Consider the following 17628-nt stretch of genomic DNA (forward strand, 5'->3'; position numbering starts at 1 on the left):
TGATAGTCAATTTTCATATTTCCCGCAACTGGACGAAAACGAAGTAGCATCGATGCGCGCCGTGTTGTGTAAATCGATGCGCCTCGGCCGCGGGCTTTTAGCTACTTTTAGCCCACTCCAATTTTTCTGCGTCCCGATTTACGGGCTTTTTGCTTCTGCTGAACTCTTGGAGACTTAACAATGTACGGCTTGAAAAATTGAAATGTTCAATGAAGGTGTTTTATCTGAAAATATCGCGTTTTATAAATTATATTCTTGAATAAGCTGGTGAATTTGTTTTAATAAATCAAGGGGATATGATTTTGGTTTTTCACCATTTAAGTATTGGCTCATCTGATATCAAACAATTCGTAAAGGGATTAACATGCCATTTGTAATGTCAATAATTAACAAGGTTTCATTATCCCCGATAATTTGCGTTCGGCAATACGGGAAATTATACACACAGGCTGCATAATCATATTGAATAATGAGAATTAACGCTACAAAAATGAGTACTCCGATCGAGGAGAAGATTGATCAGAAGTTGAAGGTAAGCTATCACGTTTTATTGTTTATAATATTTTTAACAATTAATTGTATTGTTTGAAAAACAAAAAAATTATGAGTAGAATGATACACATGTTGTGGTATACTTATTATATAATTGTATTTTTATACATCTTTTTATCTGTGTATTTAATATTTCAAGAGAATATAAAATTAATAAAATAAATGAAGAAAGATAAATTGTTTTAGTCATGTATTTTACTTACATTGAATATTTTATATTTTTTATTAATATACATGTTGATTTGATTAAATATCAGAATATATTAAAAATTTAATATTTAATAGACAAGTTTTATGTATTCTGTTTAGATAGTTTTTAATTTATAATTTTTAAAAAGGTGAGGACTGGAATGGTAAGTGTTAGCGATGGAAAGAGTAAACCTGTGCCAATGCGTTTACATCTATCTATGGAGGTATTGAAGCTTCAAAGAGAAGATTTAGAGGTAAAATTTAATACCATTATTATGTTTTCGTTAAATTACATTTTTTAAGTGTGATTTCAATAATATTTTCAAAATAATTGTATAAGTTATTTAATGAAGTTTCTATTGAATAAAAACACTTAGTATGTCCATAAAAATGATACTGATTTTCAGCAGTCAGCGAATCACAATAAACCACCTTTGGATGCTAAGGAAAGAATGGTGCAAATTATTAGACAAAAAGTTGGAGGATTAGGACTCAGCATAAAAGGGGGAGCAGAACATAAGCTTCCTGTTCTTATATCTAGAATATATAAAGGTCAAGCAGCTGACCAATGTGGTCAGTTGTTTGTAGGAGATGCAATTATTAAAGGTATAAGACATGTTTGTTTAAATTTTTATAGATAAATGTATTTTATATCATTTTTTATACAGTTAAAATTTTTTTTAGTAAATGGAGAATACATAACTGCATGCAATCATGATGATGCAGTGAATATTTTGAGAAATGCTGGTGACATAGTTGTTTTAACAGTAAAACATTATAGAGCAGCAAAACCATTTCTACAGAAAAATGGTAATTGTAATTCCAGCTATTTATTTATTTGTATACAATAATTCTATATAATATTTGTTTGATATTGTTATCAGAAAAAGAAGAAAAATTAGATAATGTTGCGAATGGTGGTTCAGAAGATGAATGGTTATCACCTAACAGACAAGTTGGTACTCCTAGATGTGGTCATAGTCGACAAAACTCAAATGCATCTGTCTCTTCGATGCAGTGTAAAAAATGGGTGGATGTTATAACAGGTATTGCACTGACCTTAAAATAATTTTATGTTACTTTTAAAAAAACCTGGAAATTAATGGTCTACAATTTCAGTTCCATTAATGATGGCTTATGTAACAAGATACATCTTTGGAACAGATAAATTAAGAAGGAATGCATTTGAAGTAAGAGGATTAAATGGTGCACGCACTGGTGTAATACACTGTGATGATAGTGCCATTTTAAGTCAGTGGCTCAAGTACATAACTGATAATATTACTGGTTTAACGCATTTACAGGTATGATACTTAGTTTCTTAAATTTGTTAATTTTATATGTTAAAAATGAAATATTAAAAGTAAAACTTTAATGTGTAATAAATTAGAGACATGTTTGAAATTATTTTCAGATGAAATTATATAATCGTAATTTTGGAGTTGGAGAACGAATTGAATACATGGGGTGGGTGAATGAGGCAGTAAGCAATAGTAACCAACCATGGCAAAGTTATAGACCAAGATTTTTAGCTTTAAAAGGACCGGATTTATTATTATTTGAAACACCTCCTGTAAGTATATATTTCTGATAATATATACATATACATTTAATTAATACATTCGAAATGTTATTTATGGTTTATTTTTAGTGTAATATAGGAGATTGGTCACGATGTGCATTAACTTTTAAAGTATATCAAACAATGTTTCGTGTAATGCGAGAATCTGAAAATGTAGATGAAAGGCAACATTGCTTTTTAGCACAAAGTCCTGGTAAGCCTCCACGATATCTCAGTGTTGAAACTAGACAAGAACTCTTAAGAGTTGAAGCAGCATGGCATACTGCGGTGTGTTCAGCTGTTACGCACTTAAAAGTTAGTAACATAGTTTTCTTCCATATAATAAGCATCAAGTTAGAATGTTCTTACCATATATACTTTTATTGCAGAGTAAAACCTTTCCGGTTACTTTTAACGGTAGAACTGCAGGATTGACGTTAGAATGGACTCAAGGTTTTACACTTTCTTATGAAGATATTGGAGAAATTATATGGCGTTATAAATTTTCTCAATTGAGAGGTTCTAGCGATGATGGAAAAAGCAGATTAAAATTGCATTTTCAAGAATCCGATAGCATCGCTATCGAAACTAAGGTATAAATTATTTATAAAAAATAATAAAAAAAAAAAGGGTATATGAATAATTTGATTGTTCTGTTCAATATTTGATTTTCCATAGGAATTGGAATGTTCTCAGTTGCAAAATTTATTATTCTGTATGCACGCATTTTTAACTGCAAAAGTTGCTGCCGTTGATCCAACATTTTTAACATCAACAACACCATAACTCGAAGTAAGTATTATTGCCAAATAAATCAGGATATGAATCATTGTTCAATGTACATGTACTTATATAAACGTACAGGTAACGATAATTAATTAGAACAAAGACATGTCAAATACTAGTCAATTTCTGAGAAGGAATGTTTTTATTATTTTTAAAAAATTATATCAATTATTTATATCAATACTTTCAGCTTTATTTCTAAGGAAGATTGATGGATTATTATAGTTGGCAATATTAATTGCTAAAGTCTGTTTTATTTATATGTACTATTATGTACCTTGTTATTAATTAAGCTCTGCTATTTATTCTTTTTATACTCTATGAACTCAAATTTTTAACAAAATTTATATTTTATTGCAATATTTTGCATTAAGCATATAATATAAACATTATTTTAGTTTTTAAAGCATATTGCTTTATAATATTCTTTTATAAAAGGAACCATATATTTATTTAGTGTAAAGAATATTTAGTGAGAAATTTAAAAACGTTTCAATGCGCTCGTTCATGATTTTTAAGTTCCAATGATAAAATGATCTTCTTTAAACAGTGTGTCACATATTTATGTATTATGTTACCTTTCATATATATCTGGTGCCTTAAAAACCATGAACAAGGTGTAACTAATAAGTTAAAAAAAGAAGCATCGAAATTGTATAGTTCTTTAGACCAGCAAATTCTACGCATTTAATATTAATAAATATACATTTTATTAGAAAATTTCATCTTCTGTTAAAAATAAAAATATGTAACTATGAGATTATTAGCATGATATTAATATTAAAACAATATTAATTTAATAAAACAAAATCATGGTGTAATAATGTAATAGCAATAAATAGTTACAGTAGACCATGGTGGCTGTCCAATACAAAATTTGTTCACTAATATAGGAGAATAGATTACAGGGGCAAATATGAATTATCTAAGCTTATTATTGGAAGAGTTTAATGAAAGATTAAACGATTAATTTATTGTAATAAAATTCAGCAGTGCATTTTTAATAAATTTTTGTTCACATTATGATTTAATTTTATATTTTTATCATTAAAAATTTTGTAGCAAATATCACCCTGTGCAATTAATCTATCAATTCGCAGTTTTATCTAGAGCAATAAATGTAAGAACAGAAAAAATGTTGTTTAGATTACAAATTGCACTTTGTATTAATCATGTCACACAATTCCTGTTATTAGGATATTGCGAAAATTTTATCACAATCATTACAGATAATACTGCAATAATTTTATTTCAACATATTCTGTTCATAAATTATAGATATTCACAATTTTTATTGAAAATTTATTTAAAATGAAATGAAATAAAATAAAATGGTTTTTATTAATACAAAAATTTAATTTTAATTATATACTTTAAAAGTTTGCAGTTACTTGTAGAAAGTGCCTATACATACATATATATATATACAATACAATAGAGATTGTAAAATTTGCTTAATTTATATATGGTGTAATTAATTTTGCTACTGTCCTGAAATTCTTGAAATTTGAGGTATCGCAATGTTACCATGGTCAGAATTTTGAATAACATGATAGTTTATTACTAAAAGGCACTTTACAGACAGAATCATGATATATTTCAGTATTTCACTGTATCCAATGTATTTATGTGTTTCATTTAGAAAATGACCACTTACATATAATATTGATCGATAATACAATTAGCAATTAAGTAAAACTTACTACTGAATTTAATTACAGAAGCATTGCGGTGAGTCTTTATGAAGTTTAATGTTGTTAGCAAGAGTCAAAATAGTCAAAAATGCAAATACAAGAAAGTATTGTTCTTAGGCAACCATTTGTTAGACTACAAATACTAAAGTAATTCCAATACAAGTCAATGCATCCAAGAAGCAATTGTAACTACATATTACAGTTATTAAATGCTAAATATGTTACAATCTTCTATAATGATATTGCTGTTTTTTTATTGTATGTATACATCGCATGTATTCTATAGTTAAATTTAGATTATATTAAAATCTGCACAACTACATTATATAGATAAGTAAGACAACAGGATATCAAACTGCAACAGTTAAATATAACATTAAATCAATTTATTTCACATTAGTTAATACTTTAAAGATCTTTTAAAAATTCAGTCATTGAAGAACCTGCTAGAGAATTCATAATTTACAAACATTAGAATTAGATATGTACTTTAAAATAAATGCATACATTATTAACTGTGCATAACAAACAAGATTCAAATCATAAGCAAAATTCATACCGTCGTAACTTATTAAACAATTCATTATTATTAAGCATTTTGTTAAAATTTTATAAAATTGTATAACATTTTAACTAATTCTGTAACGTATCAAAATTTGCATACATATATTTATTTGTTCCATGTAATATGCAAATTTTAATGTACATAGAATAGCATGGCTATGTATTTTCTAAATATGAAAATTTATGTTTAAAAAAAACTGTTATTCTGAAATCCCATTTCTCCTCAATTTTTATTGAATGTCAGCAAAAATTTATTTAATAATAACGTTAAATTGATGTGGGATTACAGAATTAATGACTGGTAAAAATAAGAAATGCAAAAACATTCTTGTCATATATTTTAAAATATAGTTTATGCATTATAATGTCTATCCTCCCATTGACAATATGTTTTAAAATATATTATTGTTAGAAGTTAAACAAATTTAAAGTAACTTTCAAATTCCTACCCCCATATATATTACTCCAAAGATGAATTTGTCATTCTTATTTTATAAATTATATCCTTAAATATGAAAGATTGTTCTCAGTTTCATATTTTAATATTTCAATTATTATTTTTTATACTCTCATGTTTAATTAGAGTCATAGAATCAAGAAATTTCTATTGTAGAGACTTTTTCACAAATAGTCAACATTAACATTTTGTTATTCTGTTTTTAATTAATTATAAATTATGAAATAGAAGATAATAAAGAAAAAAAAGATATTTAATTTTAATATTTAAATATTGCACGTGCATTAACAATGTCATACTTTATTGAATTATTTGTATATGTAATATATAGTTAAAAAAAGTATGGCTAACGGCAATATACGTATAGCGTAGTAAACAATGAACATTAGATACCGAGATAGATATAGCGATATTGCTAATGTCAAGAATAATAATTTTCCAATAGAAAAAGACATTTCTGATATTCAAATCGAAATCAGAATTGCTGAAAAGGTATTTGCTATAAAGTGTCAATTTGTATAACAATATGGCGGCGAATCTTGAGGAAGAGCAAAGTTTAAGAGAGTGCGAGGAATACGTACAAAGACACAATATTCAACAAGTTTTAAAAGACTGTATAGTGCAGTTGTGCGTGGGGCGTCCTGAAAATCCTATATCTTTTTTGAGAGAATACTTTCAAAAACTGGAACGGGTACGTACCGAATCACATTTCACAAAAATAACCTCAGATTTACTTTTCCCCTTTCATTTAACGATTGGCTGTGAATCACGCTAGTAGTTTAACTTTATTGCAAACTCTTTTATTATACTAATAGATATTTATTGTACAGTAGCCAGTACATGATGAAGTATCAATTAACTTTAAATATGTATATAAATGTACGTATCAAGGATGCGTCAAATATTATTTGTTAATATTTGTTAATAATCACTTCTTATCAATTACCTAATTTCAGTAGTTCAACATTGAATAAGTTAAATAGTACTTTTACGTCCAATATATTTCTTTATATATGCATAATAGGTATATACTATTACTTAATTAATGTGTTATAATTTATGTTAAAAAAGTAGTAGTTAATTTACATTTATATACGTTTTAGCTATCGCACAAGTTTCATTTTAGTCTATAATAATAATAATAATAATAATAATAATAATAATAATGTTGCGAAATGGTTATCACTAAGAAATTGTGTCAACTTATTATAATAACCAATATGTAAACCATTGATTGAAAGTGTCAAAGCTTTAAAAAAATATTTTGGCAAACAGTCGCTTTTGCTTATTTTAATATTACAATTGATAAATATTAAATTCATAAATTCATTCTATTTATGAAATTCTATTTAGAAATATTCTGGTTTGGTTTGTTAAATTTAAAATTGTTTCTTAAACTTTGATTAATTTACACTCAAATTGCATGTATTTTTTAACATTGTGACAAATTAGAAATTGTATTATATTTGAGAACACGTAGTATTTTTAACACGAATAAAATGCAATCCCGGTATAAATATTATATAAAGCCTTATACTATCAATTGACTAACATTTACGTTTTACATTTGGAAAACTTGATGTTCGGTAAATGTTACTAATTATATAAATTTTTACTTGTATGTACATATATGGGTCAAATGTATAAAGTTTGTTATCTGTACCGCAAATATTACAGTATCGTATTTGGTTATTCAAAATAAAGAAAAATCTTTATTTAATGTCTGCATTCACGATAGGAGAGTATCGAATTACTTATTTTTCCTTGAATTTATGCAGCATTGCCCCTGACCAGATTCGTATCTTCACAAAGCATTTAACTGCCCTTTTTTAGCTGTCTATATCACGCGAAAGTATATCACGCAGAATGATCGATAATATTTTTCGTTTCTCGATGAATTGCACTGAGTGAGTGAACACAAAATGTAGAGTCGTTAAAAATCAGTACAATATCGTTCTTATTTTTCTGCACGTATATCTATATAGGAAAGAATAGTATGCGCGATACAGGGGCTGTTCTAATAATAGAATATGCTCAAAATATAACGAGGAGCAACCTTTACCAACGGCTAACGAAAGTCATGTAACGTGTAACATGTTTGTGTAGTCGTTGAAAATATACGAAGCGCTCTACGACGATGCGTTTTAAACAGATAATGCCGGAAGTATGTTGTGTTGTACGTTCATTTCTCGTCAGTCAATGAGTTATGTGTTAATCTGACTACACATCACCGAAAAATTTTGCGACAGTATCAATAGTACGATTATTTTCTAGTACATTAGCACCGAGCTCGCGAGTAACCGCCACGCAAAGATCGTGTCGCATTAATCGAATTTGGTGAGACCTTAGAAAATTCCAAAGTGGCGCGGTGAACGTTGCAATCAAGAACGATCGTTGTTCTTTGTGCGTTGTTCAAGAAATATTTTTTCAAATACCGATTTGTGTGCGTGAAAAGCGTGTTACGGGAAGAATACGTATTAAGTAATATCAAGTATATCGAATATCGAGTAATATCGACAAATAATGAGCGAGGTACGATCGTGGATTCGGATTTTATGCAGAATTTACACGTGCAATCTTATTATTAGATGATACGTACAGTTTAATGAACTAGCATAGCTTGTCTATAATAAGCAAAAACTAAGGTTTATGCTTTGATATTTAGTACATAGTCGTATTGCTTTGCTTCGATGACCATCAAAACATATCGTTGCGTATAAATAAAATAAGCGACTAATATCTTGTGGTGTTAAAACAATTACGCAATGAAATTTTATTATAATTTTTTAAAACCAATCGTTGTAGATTAATTTTTCGATGTTTGTGTTTGTGAAATTTTCATTGCATTATAATATATGAAACAATCATTTACGAATTGTACAATGTTATTACACCACGTGCTAAGATCACTGACCAATTAATCTTGACATTACTCCGTTTTTGTTCTCTTAATTCATTCTTATCATTAGCGTTAATAGTAACTGTTTTTACAAATAACTTTTACATACTTTATTTTTCCTTTTATATTCTAGCAAAAATATAGTATAGTATAGTCCGTGACATTGATTCTATTACGTATCTTTATTTTTAAGTATATATATATTATATATATGTCACGTTTAGCCAAATTTAATAACGAAATGGTTAAATTAAAAAAAAACTTACTGTTTATAAAATCGCGTGACAAGTTAATCGCATTATTAAGGGAAAAATAAGTGTGTAAAATCATTTTGCATTAATGATCGGTTTGATGTTTATCTACTATGTCGTACAATACACTTACGGTGGTGCATTTAACCGTGAATACGCCAAGTGACCTATGGCATTATTTGCCTATCTCGCATTGATGCTCATCGTTGTTAGGCCGTATAATATTTTATCTAAGGGCTTATATAATTTTACAATAAGCAGGGGACGACGTTGAACGCGCGTATACTTTTCGTCATCTTCCCACCTTTTATGTTCTACAAAAATATATTTTGAAACTCGCTCTATACATGACTTTACTTTTTACGTATATTTAAAAAGCATTAGAAGAACCGTTATATGTTTGTTAAGGAAAAAACGTAGTTGTGTTGCGCATGTCTCAGCAAAATTGACTTTATAGCACCTTGTTTTGCTTATGCGGCTTAATTTTAAGTGTCGTGCGTTTTTACTTAAATCAAACTGACAAAACGAAAAAACCTTACGCTTTCGAGATCTATTCTTCGCGAAAACAAAACATCCGTCTTGCCTGTAGGATCGGAGTTAACGTTTGAAAAATTCAACTTGGAGAATATCAACGTCCGACATGGTGCAACAGGCAAGTAAAGTAAAAGATAGCCGGATGGTGTTTAAAGAATTTTAAACAGCTTTCGAAACAATGGTTTTCGAATAATTTACTTTTCCCAGAAGAAACTAATTTCCGTTACGTAATGTTACCGGCTAGCCAAAATAGATTAATTCTTTTTTTCTATTGCAGGAGCAGGCTCACGATGCAAAGCAACAAATTGCAACAAGTCCAGAGGACACGGAGGATATACCTGCAGGTCAACAAGGACCTCAGGTCCCTCGACGCAGAGGTGGTATTTCCGCGGAACCGGTCTCCGAAGAAGATGCGACCAGTTACGTTAAAAAAGTCGTACCTAAAGACTACAAAACGATGGCTGCTTTGAGCAAGGCAATTGCTAAAAATGTCCTTTTCGCTCATCTCGATGAAAATGAACGTTCCGATATATTCGATGCAATGTTTCCCGTCACGTTTCTACCCGGAGAGGCGATTATTCGTCAAGGTATCTTACTGTGACGGCTTTTTCAAGTATGAACTGGAATAATCCTTTAATGATTAATTATTCTGTATTATATATTTTATATGTACAGCAAGGTCATATATTTGGTTACATTTAATATAATTATAAATTTTTTACATATATCAACAGGCGACGAAGGTGACAACTTTTATGTTATTGATCAAGGAGAAGTTGAAATCTTTGTAAACGGAGAGTTAGTTACAACGATCGGCGAGGGAGGAAGTTTTGGTGAATTGGCGTTGATCTATGGTACTCCACGTGCTGCCACTGTTCGAGCAAAAACTGACGTAAAATTATGGGGTATCGACAGAGACTCTTACCGCAGAATTCTTATGGGTTCAACTATAAGAAAACGAAAGATGTACGAGGAATTCCTGTCCAGAGTTTCGATTTTAGGTAACCATGATTCATGTTTCGCGAATACCAGCCAAAAGTATACTATTTTGAATCGAATATCTTGCACACAAAATATCTTGTTTTATTTTTAGAGTCTTTGGATAAATGGGAACGTCTGACGGTAGCCGATGCTTTAGAACCGGTAGCATTTGATGACGGCGAAACGATAGTTCGACAAGGTGAACCGGGCGAAGATTTTTACATAATAGTTGAGGGTACGGCTGTCGTTCTTCAGCAGCGTTCAGAGGGCGAGGAACCTGCGGAGGTTGGTCGTTTAGGGCCGTCTGATTATTTTGGTAAGCTTTTCGTGTTACAGATTCTTTTCAAAATGGGATATCGCGAGGGAAATTAATCGTGAAACATTCCTTTGACTACAGGTGAAATTGCACTGTTGTTGGACAGGCCGAGAGCAGCGACTGTAGTGGCACGAGGACCATTAAAATGTGTGAAACTCGATAGAGCAAGATTTGAACGAGTTTTAGGTCCTTGCGCAGATATTCTGAAACGCAACATCACCCAATATAACAGTTTCGTGTCCTTGTCCGTATAAATTGCCGTACAAACAACGTTATCAGTCACTTGAATTCTTTTTATGAAACTACTTTTCATTATTAACATTTTTTATTTGAGTAATATGTAAGTAATAACTATCTCAAGCCGGTTAACGATATACGTGTTAAGAATTATATATGTTAATCATCTTTTGAACTTCATACATTTTATTTTTACATTTTCGAAATTGGGTTATATCATTGCATTTTGTCGTTTAATGTCTCAATAGTTTATTCTATTCTTTAAATTCTAAAAGAACAGCAATTATCTTATAGATACATATGTATTTTTAAAAGATGCTAGTGACATATATAGTTCTTATGAACACAATTTGAATAATTAGAAATGTCGTAAAACTTAAAATCATTACGCACTATAAATCTCGTAACATGGAGCTGTAAGAATTAATCGCTGAAATCTTTTACACGATCGTTCCCCGACAATTATTGATACACGCGAAAGTTTGAAAAATTTTAGCAAATGTATGTTTTACCTCGCAACATTTAATGTTCGAAGTAATGAATAAAAAATTCTATTGTGTTAATTACCTCATCGAATATCGATTATTGTTAACGATAATATTTAATTTTATTGTTATTTATTATATTGAATTTCTCTTAAATGAAATTTTATAGTTTTGTAACAACCTGTGAAATGACCATGTGCATTTCATGACATACGAATTGTTAGTTTATACACGCATATGTGTATAATCTTGGAATAATATAAAAGAAAGAAAAAGTATTTGTAATGTAGTATCGCACAGTATTATTTGCAACTTATACGTGAGAGACGAATTAAGTAACTTAAAAAGGATCTTTCAAAAAATCACAATCTGATCTTTGAATTATATATATATATATATATTTCAAGAAAAAATGTTACTCGACTATTAATAATAATAATAATAATAATAATAATAATATTAATAATAATGATGATAATGATAATAATTCTGGAAGTATTTAATTATTTTTTTAACGAAACAATTATTTAAATATTTGCGCGAGCTCCGTTAGGTACTTGTATGTTTTACTCCTCCGTTACATAAAACTCACACAATTCAATTAATTTTCATTACAATAAGTAAATTACGTACCAAAGCGTAACACTAATATGTTTTCTTTCTAGAGAAGAAAGTTAAATTAAAACTTTTTAAAAAAAAAGTTAAATAGGTTAGCTTTGTAATTAAAATTTGGAAGTAGTATTCTTCTTAACGATAATATTGAAAGAAAAAAACATGCACTGTAAGCACTCGTAAATTCATGTTTGACTGTTAACCTATAACGAAAATGATACAGAAATTATTGAATTTAAATAGTTACATTAATTTTTACGATTAACGACATTAAATAATTGTTTAGATTAAACGCAGAACATATGATAAAATTCCGTGCGTTTATCAGTAACAAAATTATGACCTAAATGCTTTGCAAATTCATTAGGTTTTTTACTATACAAAAAGAGTAATATAATATCCAAAAATTAAATAATTTATTATGCACAACACCGTGTCCGAATATAATTATACAATGAAACGTACGTCCTTTCTTCTTTCCACTATTATTTTGTCTGAACATCGTAAGTAAAGACAAAATTCTCAACACTCGAGAATTGGCGAATAAACTATATACGAAGAAAAAAAGTATTGTCCCGCGGTAAACACTTAAAAAGATAAAAAGAATCACTCATCACACGCGAATGGCATTTAATACCAATATATGTTCTGTTTAAAAAGTTCATGCTCGTTGATGCTACGTTCGAATACTTGACCAGTGTAGGAGACTTCTAGTTGTGTATTCAAAAAAGAAATAATACTTCTTGCTTCGTTTCTTCCTGTATCGACACGATGTCCTGTGTGTCAACTTCTTTCCTTTACGCCCGCAAAATTCTTTAATCTTTTGAGAAAACCCTTGATCCTTGATGTTGATTTTTATGTTCAATATTAGGCTCTTCTGTACATATATTCTCGAATCAATTCCAATTTTCCGCGTCTGGTTGAAAGAGAATCACCGAATTCTGCGATACACGGTGAAGTAAGATTTTGAGTCCACTGTACGAAATTTTGGAGCTTCTTCCCTCGAAATAGCAATAAAAATGGTATCCTTGTTGGGCGAAAGCACTGGCGAATAGTTAAGAAACTTCGGATCCTTTGAGAATATGGCTTGAAAAGATGTTTATAGTCATCAAATGTGGCAGCAAAAATATGTAACGAGGTCAATGAAGAAGGGAAACTGATTGTGGTCGAAGAATTCGAAATCCGCCCAAACGAAATTTTCCTGAAGATAATTTATCATTCTCTTTTCCTCCTTTTCTTTTCCCATGATTTACCACGAGATTTCTCGGCTTCATACCGAGTGTTTTATTGAGGTAGTAGTGGACGATTAAAATAATCATCCTATTGTTTGTATAGTATTTATCAGCCTCATAGAAGAGTTTTCGCATCGTGATTATGTACTGTGGGCTAAGATCGAGATACAATAAATAAATATATATATACATATATATATATAAATATATACATATACATACATACAAATTATCGCAGGGAAAATTTTCATTTACAAATTGTTGTCCGACTGGTTATCGTCGAGCAACGAAGAACGGGCAATATTAGGGGACAGTAAGAAGAATTATATCGTAACAGGTCAACGTGTACTATGATATATGCACATGCATATGCGTATGTTTGTACAGAGACATACGCATATATCAGGAACACATGCATATACAAATTCAGCACAAGAGTGTGTGCTTACAAATATGCACAAATGCATTTGGTTTGTTTTAACATCTTCCACGAAAGAAGAGTGCTGTTGCTTTACCAAGCACCTACAGAACCACTGCTTGTCTTGCAGTCGATAAGATGTTGTTCTGGATCAGCATAAACCAACCCAAATTCATTGACAAATTCATAAAACTTGTCCAAAGATTCAAAGGCCAATTCTGCTACGACGAAATCAACCGCCAAATTTTGCCGGTAGCTAAACAGTAGAAGAAATATATCGTTAGACAATTATGTAACAAATACATATTTTTTAAAAAATAATTAGTATCTTTAAAACTAGTTATTTTCAGCTACAGAATCCTATAACAAAAATCTACACATGATTAGAATTGTTAAAAAAAAATTATTTACAATCGTCCACCTTCTTCTCGGTACAATGTACTCTTCCCTGGAAAATAATATTCCTTTACTAAGGAAATTCGTTATTAAATACATTTTAGTCTAAGGAGATACACTGGTGATACTTAAATATATTTCCATATATATTTTATGGAAATATACTTAAAGATTCATTAGAATTTTGTAATCGTAATACATCGCTTAATTCTTCGTATTTATGTTTTTATACAGGTCAGGCTAGAAAGAAATTATGCTTAATCTGCGAAAGAAAATACCGTTTATCATTGATGATATCGATATTTTTCATCTTAAATACAATTGGAAAATATTTTTTAAAATGTAAATAAATAATGATTATTAAAGAATCTAGTACGTACGACTTGATCATGCATTTCAAGGCGTTCTTGCGTTCCCTCGCAACAAACCAATCCATTAGGAAGGCTGCCATCCTTGGAGCAGAAGTGTATAACTTGAAAAAAGCATGGAAATTACCCTGCCACCAAGCCGAACGCACTTTTAATGCATGTTTTATGCACTCGTCGTGTTTATCTTCTTCCGACAAAGCCGCTAAAATAGTTGTTAAATCTGTAATACAAATATTAAATTTTTTATATAATTCTGTTTCGATTGAATTTTTTGCATGAAATTAGTAAATGCAATAAACTAGTTGAATACCTTGACTATTTTTGGTAAAAATATAATACAATATTCGATACGCGACGAATTCGCATCGGTTTTCTCCCCCGACATCTTGGTACAGCATCCTTAATTGTGTTTGACACTGGTTGAATTCTTCATGATCGCCTTTTTCTAGAGCTACACGGGCGTGCGTTTCATACACATGGACTGTAAATGCATCTCGTATACCTTGGACGGTAAGATCTTGACGAATGGATTTAAGTTGATCACAAGCATATCTATAGTCTTGATCAGCCACCCAGCGCTTCTTGACATGTGCCAAAGAATTTTGGAGTACACTTACCGGTCGAACAGCGGAGGGAGCTGGAGCCTGCAGCGAGTAAATATATACTTTAATATTAAACACAAATGAACTTAATTATTTTTCAATAAAATAAGGAAATAAAATCTTACCGATGTTAATCGCAAATATGGTTTTTCAATGTCCTTACAGATTCCTACGATATGAAGTCCGGTAAAATCAAAATCTGTGGTAGAATCATCTTTAACACCGTTGCTGACAGTCCTAGAAATACTATCGTTAAATCTTGCAGCACGTTGTTGTAATTTCTCCTTGGATCCTAATTCCTCGGCGTTGCCTGTAGCTAAACCAAACTCTGAATAGAAATGTGATTTCATCTGTTTAGTCTTCTTTGATTTCTTGCTGCTGTGACTCTGTTTATTTTTAGCGGATTTTTTCGTTTTTATCGATTTATAATCGTGTTCCCGATCACTAACGTTGGACGACGACGATGTACTACGCCTGTATTTTCGTGACGGTGGGCTACGTGTATTTGAACGTGACCTCGATTTCGACCTCGACCTCGACCTCGACCTTGTTCTCGACCTCGACCTCGACTTCGATCTTGATCTAGTCCTAGACCTCGACCTCGACCGTTTGTGATTCACAGAGAGACGCGCACCATGCCGAGCCCCGAGAGAAGTAGAGAGACCTGGCTTGCGCAAGCCTCCCTGCGTATTCAACAGCGGATTCGCTAAATTATTCAATTTTAACGTCGGCTTTTGAGGCTTTATCGTCATGGTCATACGTTCGCTGTGAATACTAGGCAAAGGTTCTTGGTCCCAATCCTTCACCCAAAGCGAGCCATCGTTCGCAGCGCGAGTAATTTTTCCTTTTAATATAATTTCAACTTGATCCTTGTCAACAGCTGTTTTACATTTTTCGTAACATCTGTTCACGTAATTCTTCAAACTGTCGGGCCATTCTACAACCGGGCTAGGAATTGTCACGACAGAAGTAGTACCTACCGCTGGAGAACCAGCACTAGGAGCTGTGTTAGCGCTCGAAATAACAGGTGTAGTAGGGGTGGGGGATTCTTCGGTTGGTGGAGGAGGAGCTGCTACTTCACGCTGCGCGAGGGGTAAGGGTGGTAATTCTGTCTTCAAATTGGAAGCAGGTACAAAATTTGTCGTTGGACTATTTGCCTGAAAGCTATTGTTGAACTGGGCTGCTAAATTTTTATTCCTCTTACGCTTTTTCTTTGCAGCTCCACTATTACCGGACGGAGAAAATGTTAAGCCATTTTTTTTGTTTTGTATATTGAAACGAATCTGATTAGTGTACTCTGAAAAAAATAATGGTATATATCAATGCATATATTACAAAAAAGATATTAAATGATCAATACAAGGGCCAAACTTACGAGACATATCACCATGCATTCCGTTCCAAGAACCATACGGAAATGAATTGTACATATATCCTGGATGAGTTTGTATGGATGACTGAACTTGAGCGTTATGCTGTTGAGACGTTTGTACAGACGGCGGAGGACCAGGAGGTAAAGGAGGAAGATCCGAATCGTCATCCAAAGACATAGGTGTTCCAGGTACAGGTGGCTGTTGATGTAGCTGTTTCCCTTGATTATTGCCCTGTTGCTGCTGCTGTTGCTGTTGTTGTTGTTGTTGCTGCTGCTGCTGCTGTTGTTGCTGTTGATGCTGCTGCTGTTGCATCTGCTGTTGATTAAAAGGTTGTCCATATCCAGGCATCATTACATGGTAATAACTAAATGTTTGTCCTTGATGAGGCACACCCTGATATCCTGCTCCATATAACTGCCTATAAGAAAACAAAAATGTTGGAATATTTAACGTATATATTTGTTCAAAGATATTTATACTAGGTGCATTAATCTAAAATTAGGCCAACATACTTTATCGACACATCGATATACATTAAATTACGCATATATTTTCTACTCTTTTATTTTGATCGTATTCGACGTCTGTGTTTATGCAAAATCAAACGTTACAATGTTTAAATTAGGTCTCAAATCTCAAAAATCATAGGTAATTATGCTCTTGTTCGTACCGATGCACGATTCTTTTGTTCGCAATGTAACAATTGATCACTTTTGTCGCACATTAATTTAAAGCTGAAATATCAAATAAATTACCCTGAATATGAAGGAAACATGCTGTGAATATTGTTTGGCGAGGGATATTGCCATGCCATGTTCGCCATTGAGCCTACTCCAAGTTGCGGCTGTTGCTGAAATGGCTGCTGTTTCTTCTGCGACGCTGTAGCCTCGCCTTCTGACATACCGAGGAAAAAATCAGAATTGCTTAAACAATTTAACACTTTTATGTTTCACTGCCGTAAACACTTTTGCATTACCACGAATTAGTTCAAGCGAAAGTGTTTTTTTGAAAGGTATTTCGAGCTAATAGCTATTCGATTCAACTATTTTAACGCGTCAGACGTTACGACTAAACCAGATTCGACGAGTTAAAATGGAGTCGATGAGTTATACAACTTTCTG

At 31.4% G+C, this 17628-nt stretch overlaps 3 protein-coding genes and 1 long non-coding RNA gene across 21 annotated transcripts; 2 read left to right on the forward strand and 2 right to left on the reverse strand.

Annotated features, from left to right (window-relative positions):
* Positions 1–121: 121 nt before the first annotated feature.
* LOC143265740 (uncharacterized) lies at positions 122–6946 on the reverse strand. Its single transcript, XR_013040410.1, has 2 exons — positions 6503–6946; positions 122–1800 (listed from the first exon to the last, which is right to left on the reverse strand). It is a non-coding gene; the product is annotated as an uncharacterized LOC143265740 (long non-coding RNA).
* Syn2 (Syntrophin-like 2) lies at positions 392–4114 on the forward strand. 3 transcript variants are annotated; one of them, XM_012295311.2, is made up of 11 exons: positions 392–532; positions 891–995; positions 1149–1347; positions 1426–1551; positions 1626–1787; positions 1861–2045; positions 2156–2314; positions 2393–2617; positions 2692–2895; positions 2981–3094; positions 3279–4114. In XM_012295311.2, exons 1-10 carry the CDS (start codon positions 470–472, stop codon positions 3086–3088), a joined length of 1536 nt encoding a protein of 511 aa, XP_012150701.1. In that variant the 5' UTR covers positions 392–469; the 3' UTR covers positions 3089–3094; positions 3279–4114. The 3 variants fall into 3 exon arrangements, with proteins under 3 accessions (XP_012150701.1, XP_012150702.1, XP_076395522.1); XM_012295312.2 differs by having other exon boundaries at positions 3931–4114; XM_076539407.1 differs by having other exon boundaries at positions 1152–1347.
* Positions 6161–11587, forward strand: Pka-R1 (protein kinase, cAMP-dependent, regulatory subunit type 1). Of its 11 annotated transcripts, none has more exons than XM_076539413.1 (6): positions 6364–6494; positions 9543–9605; positions 9765–10074; positions 10222–10488; positions 10581–10784; positions 10866–11587. In XM_076539413.1, the coding sequence occupies exons 2-6, from the start codon at positions 9594–9596 to the stop codon at positions 11036–11038; spliced, it is 966 nt and encodes a 321-aa protein (XP_076395528.1). In that variant the 5' UTR covers positions 6364–6494; positions 9543–9593; the 3' UTR covers positions 11039–11587. The 11 variants fall into 11 exon arrangements, with proteins under 11 accessions (XP_003707654.1, XP_076395528.1, XP_012150697.1 ...); XM_012295307.2 differs by lacking the exon at positions 6364–6494 and adding an exon at positions 7844–7967; XM_012295303.2 differs by lacking the exon at positions 6364–6494 and adding an exon at positions 7858–8335 and having other exon boundaries at positions 9215–9605.
* Positions 10865–17623, reverse strand: LOC100876295 (leukocyte receptor cluster member 8 homolog). 6 transcript variants are annotated; one of them, XM_076539396.1, is made up of 7 exons: positions 17484–17623; positions 17263–17401; positions 16510–16925; positions 15260–16431; positions 14843–15176; positions 14545–14752; positions 10865–13504 (listed from the first exon to the last, which is right to left on the reverse strand). In XM_076539396.1, exons 2-7 carry the CDS (start codon positions 17328–17330, stop codon positions 13258–13260), a joined length of 2445 nt encoding a protein of 814 aa, XP_076395511.1. In that variant the 5' UTR covers positions 17331–17401; positions 17484–17623; the 3' UTR covers positions 10865–13257. The 6 variants fall into 6 exon arrangements, 5 of the variants coding, with proteins under 5 accessions (XP_076395511.1, XP_076395512.1, XP_076395510.1 ...); XM_076539397.1 differs by having other exon boundaries at positions 17263–17398; positions 17484–17613; XR_001097213.2 differs by adding an exon at positions 13573–14024 and having other exon boundaries at positions 13431–13504; positions 17263–17589.
* Positions 17624–17628: the final 5 nt, after the last annotated feature.

Source organism: Megachile rotundata, chromosome 14, assembly GCF_050947335.1.
Source record: "Megachile rotundata isolate GNS110a chromosome 14, iyMegRotu1, whole genome shotgun sequence".
NCBI lineage: Eukaryota > Metazoa > Arthropoda > Insecta > Hymenoptera > Megachilidae > Megachile > Megachile rotundata.

Bases quoted from the DNA above. Each gene is read 5' to 3' on its own strand.
- LOC100876295 (XM_076539395.1), bottom strand. From the start codon at position 17,408: ATGTCAGAAGGCGAGGCTACAGCGTCGCAGAAGAAACAGCAGCCATTT. The intron at 16,432-16,509 runs GTAAGTTTGGCC...TATTTTTTTCAG, and splicing joins AATGCATGGTGATATGTCTC to AGTACACTAATCAGATTCGT. The intron at 14,753-14,842 runs GTATTCAACTAG...TTTGTATTACAG, and splicing joins TTTTACCAAAAATAGTCAAG to ATTTAACAACTATTTTAGCG.
- Pka-R1 (XM_003707606.3), top strand. From the start codon at position 6,330: ATGGCGGCGAATCTTGAGGAAGAGCAAAGTTTAAGAGAGTGCGAGGAA. The intron at 6,495-9,764 runs GTACGTACCGAA...TTTCTATTGCAG, and splicing joins ACTTTCAAAAACTGGAACGG to GAGCAGGCTCACGATGCAAA. The intron at 10,075-10,221 runs GTATCTTACTGT...ATATATCAACAG, and splicing joins AGAGGCGATTATTCGTCAAG to GCGACGAAGGTGACAACTTT.
- Syn2 (XM_012295311.2), top strand. From the start codon at position 470: ATGAGAATTAACGCTACAAAAATGAGTACTCCGATCGAGGAGAAGATT. The intron at 1,788-1,860 runs GTATTGCACTGA...CTACAATTTCAG, and splicing joins ATGGGTGGATGTTATAACAG to TTCCATTAATGATGGCTTAT. The intron at 2,618-2,691 runs GTTAGTAACATA...CTTTTATTGCAG, and splicing joins CAGCTGTTACGCACTTAAAA to AGTAAAACCTTTCCGGTTAC.